The 13,147-nt window shown below is 34.7% G+C and overlaps 1 protein-coding gene across 3 annotated transcripts; it reads right to left on the minus strand.

Moving 5' to 3' along the window:
• Window positions 1-160: 160 nt before the first annotated feature.
• On the minus strand, window positions 161-12,473 carry LOC115987010 (uncharacterized protein At4g15545-like). Of its 3 annotated transcripts, none has more exons than XM_031110448.1 (10): window positions 12,020-12,473; window positions 10,354-10,422; window positions 8,205-8,255; window positions 8,011-8,074; window positions 7,775-7,849; window positions 6,969-7,226; window positions 6,647-6,692; window positions 6,472-6,550; window positions 6,238-6,370; window positions 161-521 (listed from the first exon to the last, which is right to left on the minus strand). In XM_031110448.1, exons 1-9 carry the CDS (start codon window positions 12,317-12,319, stop codon window positions 6,278-6,280), a joined length of 1,035 nt encoding a protein of 344 aa, XP_030966308.1. In that variant the 5' UTR covers window positions 12,320-12,473; the 3' UTR covers window positions 161-521; window positions 6,238-6,277. The 3 variants fall into 3 exon arrangements, with proteins under 3 accessions (XP_030966308.1, XP_030966310.1, XP_030966309.1); XM_031110450.1 differs by lacking the exon at window positions 161-521 and adding an exon at window positions 538-2,274; XM_031110449.1 differs by lacking the exon at window positions 161-521 and adding an exon at window positions 2,672-3,001.
• Window positions 12,474-13,147: the final 674 nt, after the last annotated feature.

Raw genomic sequence — 13,147 nt, forward strand, 5'->3', positions numbered from 1 at the left:
TATTTGTTGCTAATAGCAACATGTTACATGCTTGATGCTACTTATCAAAAAAATAATAATAGCAAATGTTACATGGTTGAGTAAACCAAGCTTGGCACAACAGCAATCAAATGTTGATAGGCAGTGATGTAATAAATGTAATTCAACATGCACACTAGAGCAAAAAAATAAAATCTCAATGATTTAATCATTTATCAGAGATGAATTGTATGAGAGAGAAGATGCAATATATCAGATGCATTGAAGAGCATTCCCTCTTTACAAGCAGTTTTAAGAAATGAATCTTCTAACAGTAATGTCTCTTAGATAGCCGAGCAGGTGATGCAGAAACCAAAGCATTTATTTACACAGCATACCTGCACTAAATGGGACATACTGAACCCTACAAAACCCTACTCTTGTTTGCTAAACTATAGCTGATCAAACTGATGTTGATCACAACTTCGACAAATTAAATACCACTCAAAGCAGCTAGGAACAAGTTTGGTCCAATACCTGCCAACCACTAATGGAAAATTGACCTGCAATCAATAATAGCGATCCAAAATCCAAACAGATTAATTCAAATTTTTCAAGTCCTTGATCAGAAGGCTAAAATAAGTAATGCAATTACAAAATAAATATAAACCACAAACATGGGAAAACAGGTCCAAACATGTGGATTCACTCAAAGTAGAAAGTCAAATGGAAGTTAACCTTTTTTTTTTAATCTTTAAACAAGTGTTTAGCGTTTCCCAGAACCTGGAATATCTAGGTCTGCAATGCTTTAAGTCCGCAATAACTTATGCTATTTGTTCACTACCACAGCAGAAACTCTCAGGCCATAGCAAACATTTTGAATTGAATGATAAATCTCATTGTTCGAGAACAATAACGGATGTTATTTTAAAATTAGTTATCATTGACACTGCTGATAAATATATCATGGAGCCATTTTATTGTCACCTTGCGAGATATTGCATAGAAATATTATTAATATTTATACATATTAAGATAAACTTAGCTCAAGAACCAGCAATTACAAAACTACAGAGCATAAAAATTGCAACAATCAAACAAATCAGCCAAAGAATCAAAAGTAAGAACACCCAAAGCATTTTTCCACTCAAACAAAGTCTAGAGGAAAAAAAACTTCAAATCATGAATTGATCTCTCACTTCCTTCAAGATTACAAGCTTTCCTCTCTCACCAAATACCCCACATGAGACAATGAGGGATGATGACCCAAATCACTGGAGATCTATGCCTGTTGAACTTGTTCAACCATCTAGCTAGCAGTTCCACAACCCCACCCAGCATAACCCACTAAACCCTGAATAATGAAAACATCATGTTCCAAATCTCTCTAGTAATAGGGCAATGCATAAGTAATTTCCCCATCTCTCTTACACATGCAACACCAGTCAAACACAACAAGTGGATGCCTCCTCAAATTATCAGTAGTTAATATCCTCCCCAGAGCAACAATCCAGAGGAAGAAACTAACCTTTGTTGGCACCTTCAGCTTCCATAAGGTTTTCCAAGGAAAAGAGAGTAGGGTATTAGAATTATAAACCTTATAATAGGATCTAACATCAAAAATCTTCTTGGAAGATGGTTTCCAGCAAAGCTGATGCACTCCATTCCATCTCATCAAACCAGAATAGATCAAATCTAAGAAAGATGCAACTGAGTCCAACTCCTAATCTTGAGCTGGTTGAACAAAGCTGACATTCCAGTTAAAACTATACCCTGAGAGAGATAACAATTCTGCCACTGAAGCATCCCTATTACAAGCAATGCCATAAAGTTCTGGGAGGTTGTCCTTAGAGAGCGAATTCCCCACATAGATCAAGCAAAAATTTAATAGAGGAGCCGTCTCCCACCTTAAAACTAACAAAACAGAGAAAAGAGTCCCACCCCTTCCTGATACTCTTCCAAAGTTAGAACCATGGATCCTTTTTTTTTTTTATTGACAAGTTATACACACATCGGGTGGATCTTGAACCCAAACCTCACCCTCCACCTAGGATTTATAAGGGGAGGACGTGCCAAATGAGCTAGACCTCATTGGGTGGATCCTTTCTAACTAATTGGGTCAAGTACATGTATTTTTTACCTTCATGCCATCATATCTTCTAAGGTCTCTTTCATTTCCATGCTTATAATATCCTCTTCGTTATTTCTACCCATGGTATTACAAGCATCCTTCTACCCCTTTCCATCCAATCCGATTTAAATCCCGCTACGTTTACTTTTGCATCTTCACACAGCCATTGAGCCACATCATAAACCCTGGATGGAGGGTAAAATAACACAACCAATTTCAGAACCAACATACATTCTTCCAGGATCATGTCTGTCTTTTTTTATAATATATAACCAAAAAAATTAATGTCCATAGAATTGTTTTCAGTTCTCACGTCTGTAACAAATATGTGAGCCATAAATTTAATGCAACACATACATTGAGTTTCTTACCAGACTTTTTTATTGGTTGTCAATAGTTAGTCAGACACATTCCAATGTGTTACATATAAGTGATACTTCAATCTTCTTTCTAAATAACAACCACTCCTAACAATACTCCTTCATGGCTACATGTGATCCTAGTTAAACAGCATATCACTAATGCTACGGTGATATCATTCTCCTTTTTTTTTTTTATAAGTACAGTGATATCATTCTTCTGTGTTAGTACAGTGATATCATTCTTCTTAAACAGTGCAAATCAAAGTGGGATATACTCATATAAGCTGCTTCTTAAACAACTAGTAATATCAAATATCCAACCATCAGCCGAAGCATCATAAGTCAATCACTATAAATTATGATGTTTTCATTATAATAAGCTCCCAAATCAAGCCAAGTACATGTGCTCTACAGGAAAACTCAAGCTTGTGTTTTTTTTTTTTTTTTGGTAGTCATACAATCTTCAAGATTTTGTACATCAACGGTTGAAGCTGGAGTAAGCAATCTAGGCAGCTTCAATTTTTTGTTGGCAGAAAAACAAATGGGGCATCTGCACATCAATGAATTTATCTAAAACATCAAAAGCAACCATAAATTTATCCATTGCTTCTGCCAAAGAGCTCTAGCCCAAATGGCACGTCCTCCCGTTAAAAGAACACAGTGGATGGTGAGATCATAAGTACCCACTACATGCATGTAACTTACTAGTTACTATCGTCTTGTACAGAATTGCACTCATTATGTAATTTCAGTCAGCATCATAAGTTAAATAGGAGGTAACTCTTGCATTAGACATTGATGTAAAACTTCTCAGAAATTTATGGTCCAATTGGTTGGAAGATGGAAAAGTGAGAAGATAAAAGAGATTTTAGTTTCCCTCATTTGTGTTTAGTTGGGGGGGGAAGAGTGGAGGGATGGAAAACCTTTTTATTTGGTTGAGAAGAAAAATAGGAGGATAGAAAATAGAGTTTGTATAAATTTACCATCATATCCCTATTAGATTATAAAAAAATAAAAAGTAACGTTATATTTTTATTAAAAAAATTGTGTATGAATGGACACTATTTTTCTAAAGAAAATAGCACAAAAAATTCAAGAACCCAAAACTGTTATAACAATATTAAAAAAAAAAACAAAAAAACAAACAAACAAACAAAACTGGTGTGAAAAGAAACAAATGAGCGCCCAAGACAAAAGAGAAATGAGTGAGACTCAAACAACATTGAAAAAAACTAAAAAGGAAGGGGGAAAAAAAAGAGTGAGACAACATTGAAAAAGACAAAAGACAAGAAACAAAAGAATACGTTTGTTGAGGTGCTAGGGGTAGTTTTGTCCAAAACATATAAGGAGCAAAGCTTCTTGTTTTCCTTCCTATTTTCTCCCCAATTTGGGGAGATTCAAATCTAGTGGGCCTGATGAGAAAAGACCCAGGCGCCACTAGTTTTCCTTCCTAAAATCCCTCCAACCAAACACCCCCAAAATTCATTTTCTCTCCCCCATTTTCCATCCCTCCTAAAATCCCTTCAACCAAACAAACCCTTAAAGTGTATTGGCAAGGGTGCTCAAGTTTGGAAGTCAAGACTAGGATTAGTTTTCTTGCTTATTCAGTGAGGCTGACAGAAACAACCATAACTTTCATAACTTTTCTGTTTCATGAAAGGATTAAGTTGTTTCAATTCATTAGTAAAATATTGAGAATTACACCTCTTTGCATCAAATTCCACATCAACTCTTCTTTGATTTTCTTGAACTAGAGAAGTAAGATTGTTACAAACCCCTGACAACAATGGCACTCCCCCCTTCTTGTTCTCACAAAGAAAAGCTTTCAGGTTTTCTTTGATAATTTTTGTAATAGAAGCACCCCTTCTCCCAAAGTTACGGGGCTATTTTGCCGAGTTCCTTAGAGAGATTTGTCTCACACCCCTAGTTATTCTCTACCTACCCACCTGTGTCGGTAGAATTAATCCAGATTTGGTGTTTAGTATGTCAAATTACCAGCTACAATATTACCAAGGAAGTTCAGTGATGTGGACACAAGATATAGGCCTCCAATTATACAGACCTATGGGCATAGATATAAAAAGAAATTGACCCAGCCTATTGCCTAATGGATGAAGCCTGCTAATAATTGAGCCTAAAGACCTCACCTACCAAGCACAGCCATTTAATAATTGGGCTTTCTTTTATGTACTTTGTTACTCTATTCAAAGACCATTGGGTTCCATTTTTGAAAGAAAATTTTGAGATTGATAATAGCTTCTTTTAGTTATATGGTCTAGTGCCAACTCCAGCCAACCCTAGGTAGCGACTCTTTGTGGTTTCCTTTGCTATGGAGATAGTAACTTACTTCATATCATAATTGTTAAATTACTAATTGTCCTAAAAGCTAAAAGCTTAAACTGTTAGAAAATTGTGAATTTAATCACTTAACCATAATTCTAACACTCATCTCACATGTGGGCCTAAACTCCCCCTTAATAAGTGTTGTGTGAATTTAATCGCTGAACTATGATTCTAATACTCCCCTCATGTGTGGGCCTAACCTTCCCCTTAGTAAGTGTGACCCAACACGTGAGATTTTTAACATTTTAAATGAGAGGTAGAGTAAAGCCAAGAATCGAACTCAAGAACTCCTAGTCTGATACCATGTTAAATTACCGATTGTCCCAAAAACTTAAGCCATAAGAAAATGGTAAATTTAATCACTTAACCATAATTCTAACAATAATAAAGCAATTTTAACCCTTTGAAGTTACTCAGTGCTGAAGTAGTTTGAAGTAAGTAGCGAACAATTCATTGCTTCCTCCCTAAATATTCTAATAGCTTTACTCCAAGCCTAGTGATTTCTCCTATGAAGCAAAGCTTTAATCTAGAAGATATACTATTTTGAAAAGCTACTTTTAATTTTAAATCAATGTAAGTTCTATTATGTCTCAATGTGCATATCCTTGTTAGTACCTAGCCAACTTTTTGTGAAATATTTTCTTTTCTCTTCATTCTGACTAAAAATTATTCTTATCCACAACCTTTCTAAGCAAGAAAACCCTTTGATCTCAAGCATTCAATCTCAATGGTTATCCTGCATCCAACATGATGCCCATGAAAAAAAAAATTATATGATTATATTCAAAAGTTACCCTTAGTATTTCAAAATTAATTGTTTCATTTGATCCAGTAAGTACATGAAAAATCATTATGTTATCACTTTATTCTAATATCATATATACTACTATGGAAGGTTTTGTATCCCTTACTCCAACAAAGTCAGAGCATTCTTATCAACTGAGATTCTCTACTATAAGTTAAGATGGAGATGACACATTTATCAGCACCAACTTCTAACCAGTTTCCTAGGAAATGATTCAGAAAGAGGCTCTATCATTATGGGAAACAAAGGAGTCCTGACTCCTTTGTGTTGTGCCTCTTTCATTAGGCTCTCAACACAGGTATGTGGAAGAAAAGTTAAAATGAATAGCAAAGGATCAAACGCCTTCATATTAATCACCACTTGCAGATAATGCAATGCTCTATAATGATTCTCCAAATGATAAATCACATTAGATGCATTTCTTGGTGGCTTCAAAAGGCATGCAAAATTTACAATGAATTTGAATTAAAGTAAAGTAGACTGATCTCAGATGTAAACTAATTGTGGAGACAATTTTGTGGAACCTCAAAAGGGAGGGTATGACACACACATGCCAAGCCTTGTGATGAAAAGATGAGTGAAGAATGGCTACTGATGTCTCACACACACACAGAGATGTTGACTGAAGATAGACATACCACTTATTAAAAACCATCACAAGCAATGTACTTTTGAGTTCTAGCGCACATTGCGGTTTAGCAATCCCTGAAATGATAGGTAAAGATCTTTGTTATCCATCCCAAATATCTCTTCTGCTTTCCTTAGAGTTTCCTGAAAGGAAATAATTACAAACCATTTATCAATTTAACATAGGTGCAAGCAGTTTACTTGCTTAAAAGTAGCAAACAACCAAGCATTCAACAACTCATTACCTCTCGAGTTTGCTTTTGAGCATTCAGTTCCTTGATATTGGCCAGAAATGCACTGAACTGTTCATATGATAGCCGACTCCTGATTATGGAAATATGTAAATCAGTCTGTAAAGAACCCCATCATTATTGCAGTAAATTAGTCATCATATATTTGAATAGAAATAATGGAACACACCTGGCTTGACGAAAAAACTCCTTTCCATCAATTCGAGGAGTCCGCCCTACACATTTTTTTTTTAACCGCAAAAGATAAAAGATAAATGAGACAGCATAATGAAACTATCTATTAAATGTAATTGAGACATGAGCTAATCAGCAGACTGTCATCATCTATTACAGGCTACACGACCAGAAAATACACGTGCAAGCTGTATGGGGACATTAGGGTGACCAAAAATCACATCAAAGCCTACATAAGTTGAAAAGGAGGAAACCTACTTATTGAAAACAGCAAAAGCCATCAAAACCGTACTCAAATACCAATAACCTTTAAATACCTGGCTGTGAACGTCCTCGAGGAGGAGAGTTTGCTGCTGATGACTGCTGGCTTGATGGGTACCACGAAGATAGTATGGCACGCCCTTCATATGGTGGTTTTGTGGGAGATGTTGCACCAGAAGTTTTCTGAGGAGATCCAACAGAAGAGTAACCTCTAGGGGATCCACTTGTGGAGATAATTTTTGGAGTTCCAGTTGGTGTAAGCCGTGGTGTGATATATGGAGTAATAGAAAATCTTTGCCCAGAACGCCATGACGCTGTGGACCAAAGTAGCTTACATGCATAAATTTATAACCTCTGATAACTTATATAATTTCAATTCAACTATGACAGGATTTACTAAGTAATCTTAAAAGGAAAAATTTTTGAAAAATATAAAGAAATTAAGATGCCTCAAATATATATAATAGGTTTATGTGACACTACTCTATAACTTTCAATTGGATGTGTATTTTGACAAATTAACCATTGGATTATATTTTCTCTACACACCCTCCATCTCCATACTAGCAAATTTTCAAGATGGTTTATTGATCAAATATTTAATTTTCCAGTTTTTTGTGTTTAAAAATTATAGGCAGAACATGTGTTTATTGATCAAAGTAATTAATATCCAATAAGTTAAGAATAATAATAATGTGTAATCAGTGGTGAGATTTCTAAAATATAAATAAATAAATAAGTTATTGAGAGAAAATCAAGATCATATGCACTATCAAATATGATTATAAACAAAATTGTAAGCTATTAAAAGGGAACCATGTAGAGGCACAACCTAAGCTAAAAAGACAAACGGATCATATACCTTCATCAGTTTTATTTGCTAGGTCTGTTGAGCCAGTCAAAGATTGATGTGCCACATAGCCATTTGCCCCCTCATCTGTAAGATTTAAAAAGATGAATGTATGATGCCAACCACATGCAGGAAACGCAAAAGAAACAAATGTGAGACCCTTGACAAAGAGCACAACATCTGCTAGATAATATTAGTTCATAATACGGTCACATTTATCAAAAGATTCATGAAGTCAGGCAATATACCCTTATCAGGATACGCCCTAGGAACCAGTTGGTCACATGTACCAATATCAACAGTTTCAGCTGTCTGTTAAAACAAAACATAAAAGCTATTTATTTCTCAGGGAAAAAAATTCATTAATACAATAGATCCATATAACTCATGAAATGTCTTTGTTAAAAAAAAGAGTAGAAACAAACGAAATATGGAATCTTACAGATGTGTCATCATTTAGGGACTGCATCAGTTGTCTCTTAAATTGTTCCAACTGTCAATTCAAAAAGACAGGCCAGCAGTTATCAAATAAGCTTTCAGTATCCACAATAAAGATTTGGTAGCAACAAACATGTTAAACAAGCAAAACTGAAAGTAACAAAAGAAAGAAACTCTAAACAGAAGAACAAGGGACAATGGGCAACATGAGGGAACCAAAAAACTGAGAGTCCTAATTTAAAAAACAGGTCAGTAACTTTATCTCTCGAGTTAATATAGTAAGGAATTCCATAAGTACAGTTAGAAGCACTATATTTCATCCTGTCTGCTTTATAGTGCTTCTACCTATCCAAAAAAAAAGGAAGAAGTACTATGAAGCAGACAAGATGAAATACAGATATGGATAAAAATAGAAAAAGGAATGGAAACAAGAAAATTCCATACAAATTGAAAGATGAACAAACTCATTTGCTGAAATAAACATAATTGCAGTCATGTATTAAGGGGGAAAAAAAGCAGATTTTACTAGTAAGTTAAACATGCACCCAGTAAATATTTGAACAACTGAAACCAAAAACTCATCCTGCACCTTTCCCAGTTTCCCTTACAAGAGGTGAAGATGACATTTGAGCTACAGTATGCTATTCTCCAAAGAAATTTGCAAGAAAAACAATACAGAAATATAAAAAATAAAGCTAGGAATTAGTACATAGGGTTGGCTGGAGTTAACACTGTAATAGGACCTATTAATGAAGATTGATTTTATTTGGCCTTATAAATCGTGATTGACAAAGATGGATGTTATTAGAGAGATTTGATTGCTATTAGATTTTTATTTTCATATGTGATGTAATGTCATTATGAGCTTATTTTCTTTCCTTATTTGACATAATTAGAAGAGCCTATTAAGAGACCCCTGGGCTCACTATTGTAGATAGTTGATCATGGATTAATGAAGTTTGGGTTGGAAGTTTTCTTTCACTGCTTGGTGGCAATGGTGATTGTAGTGTTCCTATCCTTCACCAATGCTTGATGTTGATTCCAAACAACCCTAGGTGGTGATTCCTAGATTTATTTTGCTATTTTCACTAATTGGTGGTGATTCCTAGGTTCTGTAATTTTTGTTCCTTTTGTTTCCTCAAACATCAAGTCCTCTTTTGAGAGTGCATTGTCCTGCATCCAAATGAAGGAAAAACCACCTTGTTAAACAAAAGTAGATATCAAAGAAGCCCAATACTAAGCATTTTTAAGGCCTTTGAACATCACCAAGCAGGTCCAAACTCTAACCAGGAGCCACTAGGCCATATCAGATGGACTCAATTTGGCATATCTTTCCTGGCCACTTGAAGCAGATAATCTTACAATCAAACTACATGTGATTCATATCAAATTGGTATTAACATCCCAAACAATAAATTTAATTTAACTTCTGGAAAATAAAATGAAACAAGGTAAACATAGAGGAAATGCCAACTACAACAGATGCCAAACTTAGCATCATACACAAACATAAGCAGCTCCTTGTGACGCAGTTATTTCTATAAACTTATTTAAGAAATCAGCAGCTAAAAGTTCATGGCAACAGATTAGTCTACATGTAAAATGTTTCTGATATTTCACATTAGCTAGACATTTTAAATGAAGTTACATCTATCTGTTCTATACAATTTTTTATTAAATGGTCATTACAGTTGTCTTAGAAATCAATTCTGTGGAAGTTTCAATATACTAAACCTTGAACCAAAACCTAGGATCTGATTGGCAATAATGATTTTTTTTGTTAATCTAGAGAATGTTAGCGTGTTAAAGATTTTTTTTTTTTTTTTTTAATTTGGTGGGAATGAAATAGGGATGAAATAAAAATATATGATGGAAGGAATGACCAAAACGAATTTTGCTTTGATGGAGGCAAAGCCTACCATTATATTCCAATAACTTTTTTTCCAACTCCATTGACTCACTTTTGCCATCGATTATGGAAGAAAGAATAGAAAGAGAAAAGGCAGCCCAAAATTTCACTATACAACTCATTATAGTATTCTTCAATCATGAAGAAAAAGTTGCAAGATTAATAGAATAGAAAATAAAAGAACCTTAGCAAATGAACAACTAGATGACTAAAATTCAACCACAAACAAATATTAAAACCTCACCTTTGCCAAATCACGGCCAAGCTTCTTTGTAGTTATTTCCAAAGAATCCCGTTCCCTTGAAAGCTTCATCTTCAATCCAAAAAAAAAAAAAAAAAAAGGAGGCAAAAATCAGTTTCAAATGCTTCATTCTTTTAATGAGGATTTGAAGGGAAATAGATGGAGGCTAAAAACCCATCTCTCTTGGACCATAATACAACAACTTGATTTAAATTAGTTTAACATTTGCAAAATATCGAACTTGTCATAATTCAATCAAAGTTTTATTTTTTTTTCAGTTTTCTTGGAAACCAGGCAAAGATTAAGGTCTAAAATCATTCACAGGCAAAGATTAAGGTCTAAAATCATTCACAAAATCCATACTTATAAGGGCCAACATTTTCATACAGCATACTCATATAGGCCCATCCTTTTTATACAATTCCACTCTCTAGGCTTAATAAAAACAATTTTACTGAACCGATTCCACCCATCATTAATTGACAACCCAAAATAGCATAGATCAAATCAGTTTGCTGGCAACTACAGGACTGTCTAATATATCTACTTATTGGGGTTTCTATCAACAAGTACGGTCATCAGTTTCCAGTCAACAGCACACAACACAACTATAAAAAGCTTCAATAGAGTTTAAGAGTGTGTTTGGATTGGCTTATTTTCATTGGCCTATTTTGTTTAAAGAAATTAGATATGTAAAAAAACAATTGTAACTAGAGGGGGAAAACAGCTGGCTTTGAAAATTATGCTGGCATTTTAAGCTTAAACAAACAAACCCCTTTTTTATTGAAAATAGTAATATGTAAAATTCAAAATTAGAAATTGCTACGTTCACCTTTCTCTTCTTTTTGAGCATATCCAGAGCACTACTTTCTCATATTCTAATTGCAAATTATCCCAACTTAAATTTCTCATTGAAAAGGTTACACAATCAAGCTTCACTGTAACTCTAATCAAATCCTACTCATTTCCAAAATCCCAAAACTAGAAAAAACTCAAAAGTATTTCACAATTTCCTTCCCCCCCAAAACTCAAAAGCTTTCTTTTCTTTCCTCCTCCCAAAAAATTCTACTCATCCAAACAGCACAAAAACCCACCAAATCATCATTCAAAGCTATACAACCTAAATAAACATTTTTTTATTATTAAAAAAAAACCACCATACACTTTGTCTGAACTACACAACTATTTTATTCAATCGAGCTAAACAGTAACACCACACACTTTATGAAAAATAACTATAACTGACCCAAAAATAAAATAACATAGAAACCCTCAAAACTTCCCCCCCCCCCCAATTTTTTCTCAACAGACAAACAGCACCAAATCATTGCTTTCGTAACAAAATAATTAACTATTAATTAAATTATAGCCAAAAAATCAAAGGACAAGAATTCCTCATATCTCAAAACAATATATATACACATAATTCTTTTTCTTCTCTCAAATTTTCTCCTCAACCAAACAACACAAAAAACACAATTCATTGTCTTTGACTCACACAACTATTTATTCAATTGAGCTAAACACCCCCACACTTAAACATAAAAATCAAAAAAAAAAAAAAACATTGGAAACATCAAATTTTTTTTCCCCAAATTTTCTCAGCAAAACAATCAACGCCTTAAAGCATTAGAGAGGCAGGCAGGTAGGTAGGTAGGTAAGTACGTACATTATCATCGAGAGCGATATTGAGCCTGGCCTGGGCCTCCTGGTAGGCTCGCTCGAGCGAACCGAACCGGTCCTCGAGGTCGAACAGCGCCTGGTCCTTCTCGTGAAGGCGGTGGCGCATGCGGCCCACCTCGGTCTCGAGCTTGGACACGCGCGAAGCCAGCGCCATGGACGTGATCTTCCGGGCCAGATCGAGTTGCTCGTAGGGATCCGTGGGAATCACCGAGAGTATCTCGTCGGGGAGCTCGAAGTCCGGGCCCACCACAGTCACAGTCCCACCTCCGCTGCTCTGCTGCAACATACCTGATCACTGCTCCCCTCCCTCACTCTCTCTCGATGAATTTTTGTGTAGTTGGAGAAATGAAGAAGTGGGACAGGTGATGTTATGAGTATCTGCTTTTTTTGGACAGGCCGGGTTTGATTTGGTTTGGTTTGGTTTCGATGTTAATTTTTCGTTTTTGTTATAATTATTATTAGTATTATATAGCTGTCTTCTTCTTTTTTTAAGTTCTTTCTTTTTGTCTTTTTGTGTGTGTGTGTGTTTGGTACGAAGGATGACTTGAATTTTTCGTGACATTTTTGAGTTTGAAATTTATGGGCTGGAGCTTTCCCTCCATTCCGACACGCAATAATATGCCAAAATCTTTTTTAAAAAATAGAATACAATCAGGCCGGCCCAATGGATTGCGAATCTTAAATAATATTTAACAAGTATTTTGTAGAATAATTTTTTTTAAATCTTTTTTTTTTACTTTTTAATATGATTTTTTTTTTAGAAAATGTTAAAATTATAACAAATTTTACTACAAACTGGTGTTGTAATGAATGTGATCAATGACATGAGCCTTACAAAAATACTAGAAATATTATAAAATTTACATCATGAGAATTACAAAAATATATCATCAATCACAAATATTCTTTCAAAAATGCATTCAATAATTTGTTGAAATCTACTTATCATATTCATTCTCACGTTAAATTATAAAAGTTATGGAGACCACCACACACCTTTGGTGTAGTGATCATTCCACAAGTATAAGTTATTGTGGGGTGTGGGGGACAATGGCCAAGATTTAAGTCTCTAGATGAGAGTTTCACACACATATACACTTAAATTAGACTAGAG

The sequence above is a fragment of the Quercus lobata genome, chromosome 4 (genome assembly GCF_001633185.2).
Source record: "Quercus lobata isolate SW786 chromosome 4, ValleyOak3.0 Primary Assembly, whole genome shotgun sequence".
NCBI classification, from domain to species: domain Eukaryota; kingdom Viridiplantae; phylum Streptophyta; class Magnoliopsida; order Fagales; family Fagaceae; genus Quercus; species Quercus lobata.

Bases quoted from the DNA above. Each gene is read 5' to 3' on its own strand.
- LOC115987010 (XM_031110448.1), bottom strand. From the start codon at position 12,319: ATGTTGCAGCAGAGCAGCGGAGGTGGGACTGTGACTGTGGTGGGCCCG. The intron at 7,227-7,774 runs GTATATGATCCG...TTTGGTCCACAG, and splicing joins AGCAAATAAAACTGATGAAG to CGTCATGGCGTTCTGGGCAA. The intron at 6,551-6,646 runs GTGTGTTCCATT...TTCCATAATCAG, and splicing joins GAGTTTTTTCGTCAAGCCAG to GAGTCGGCTATCATATGAAC.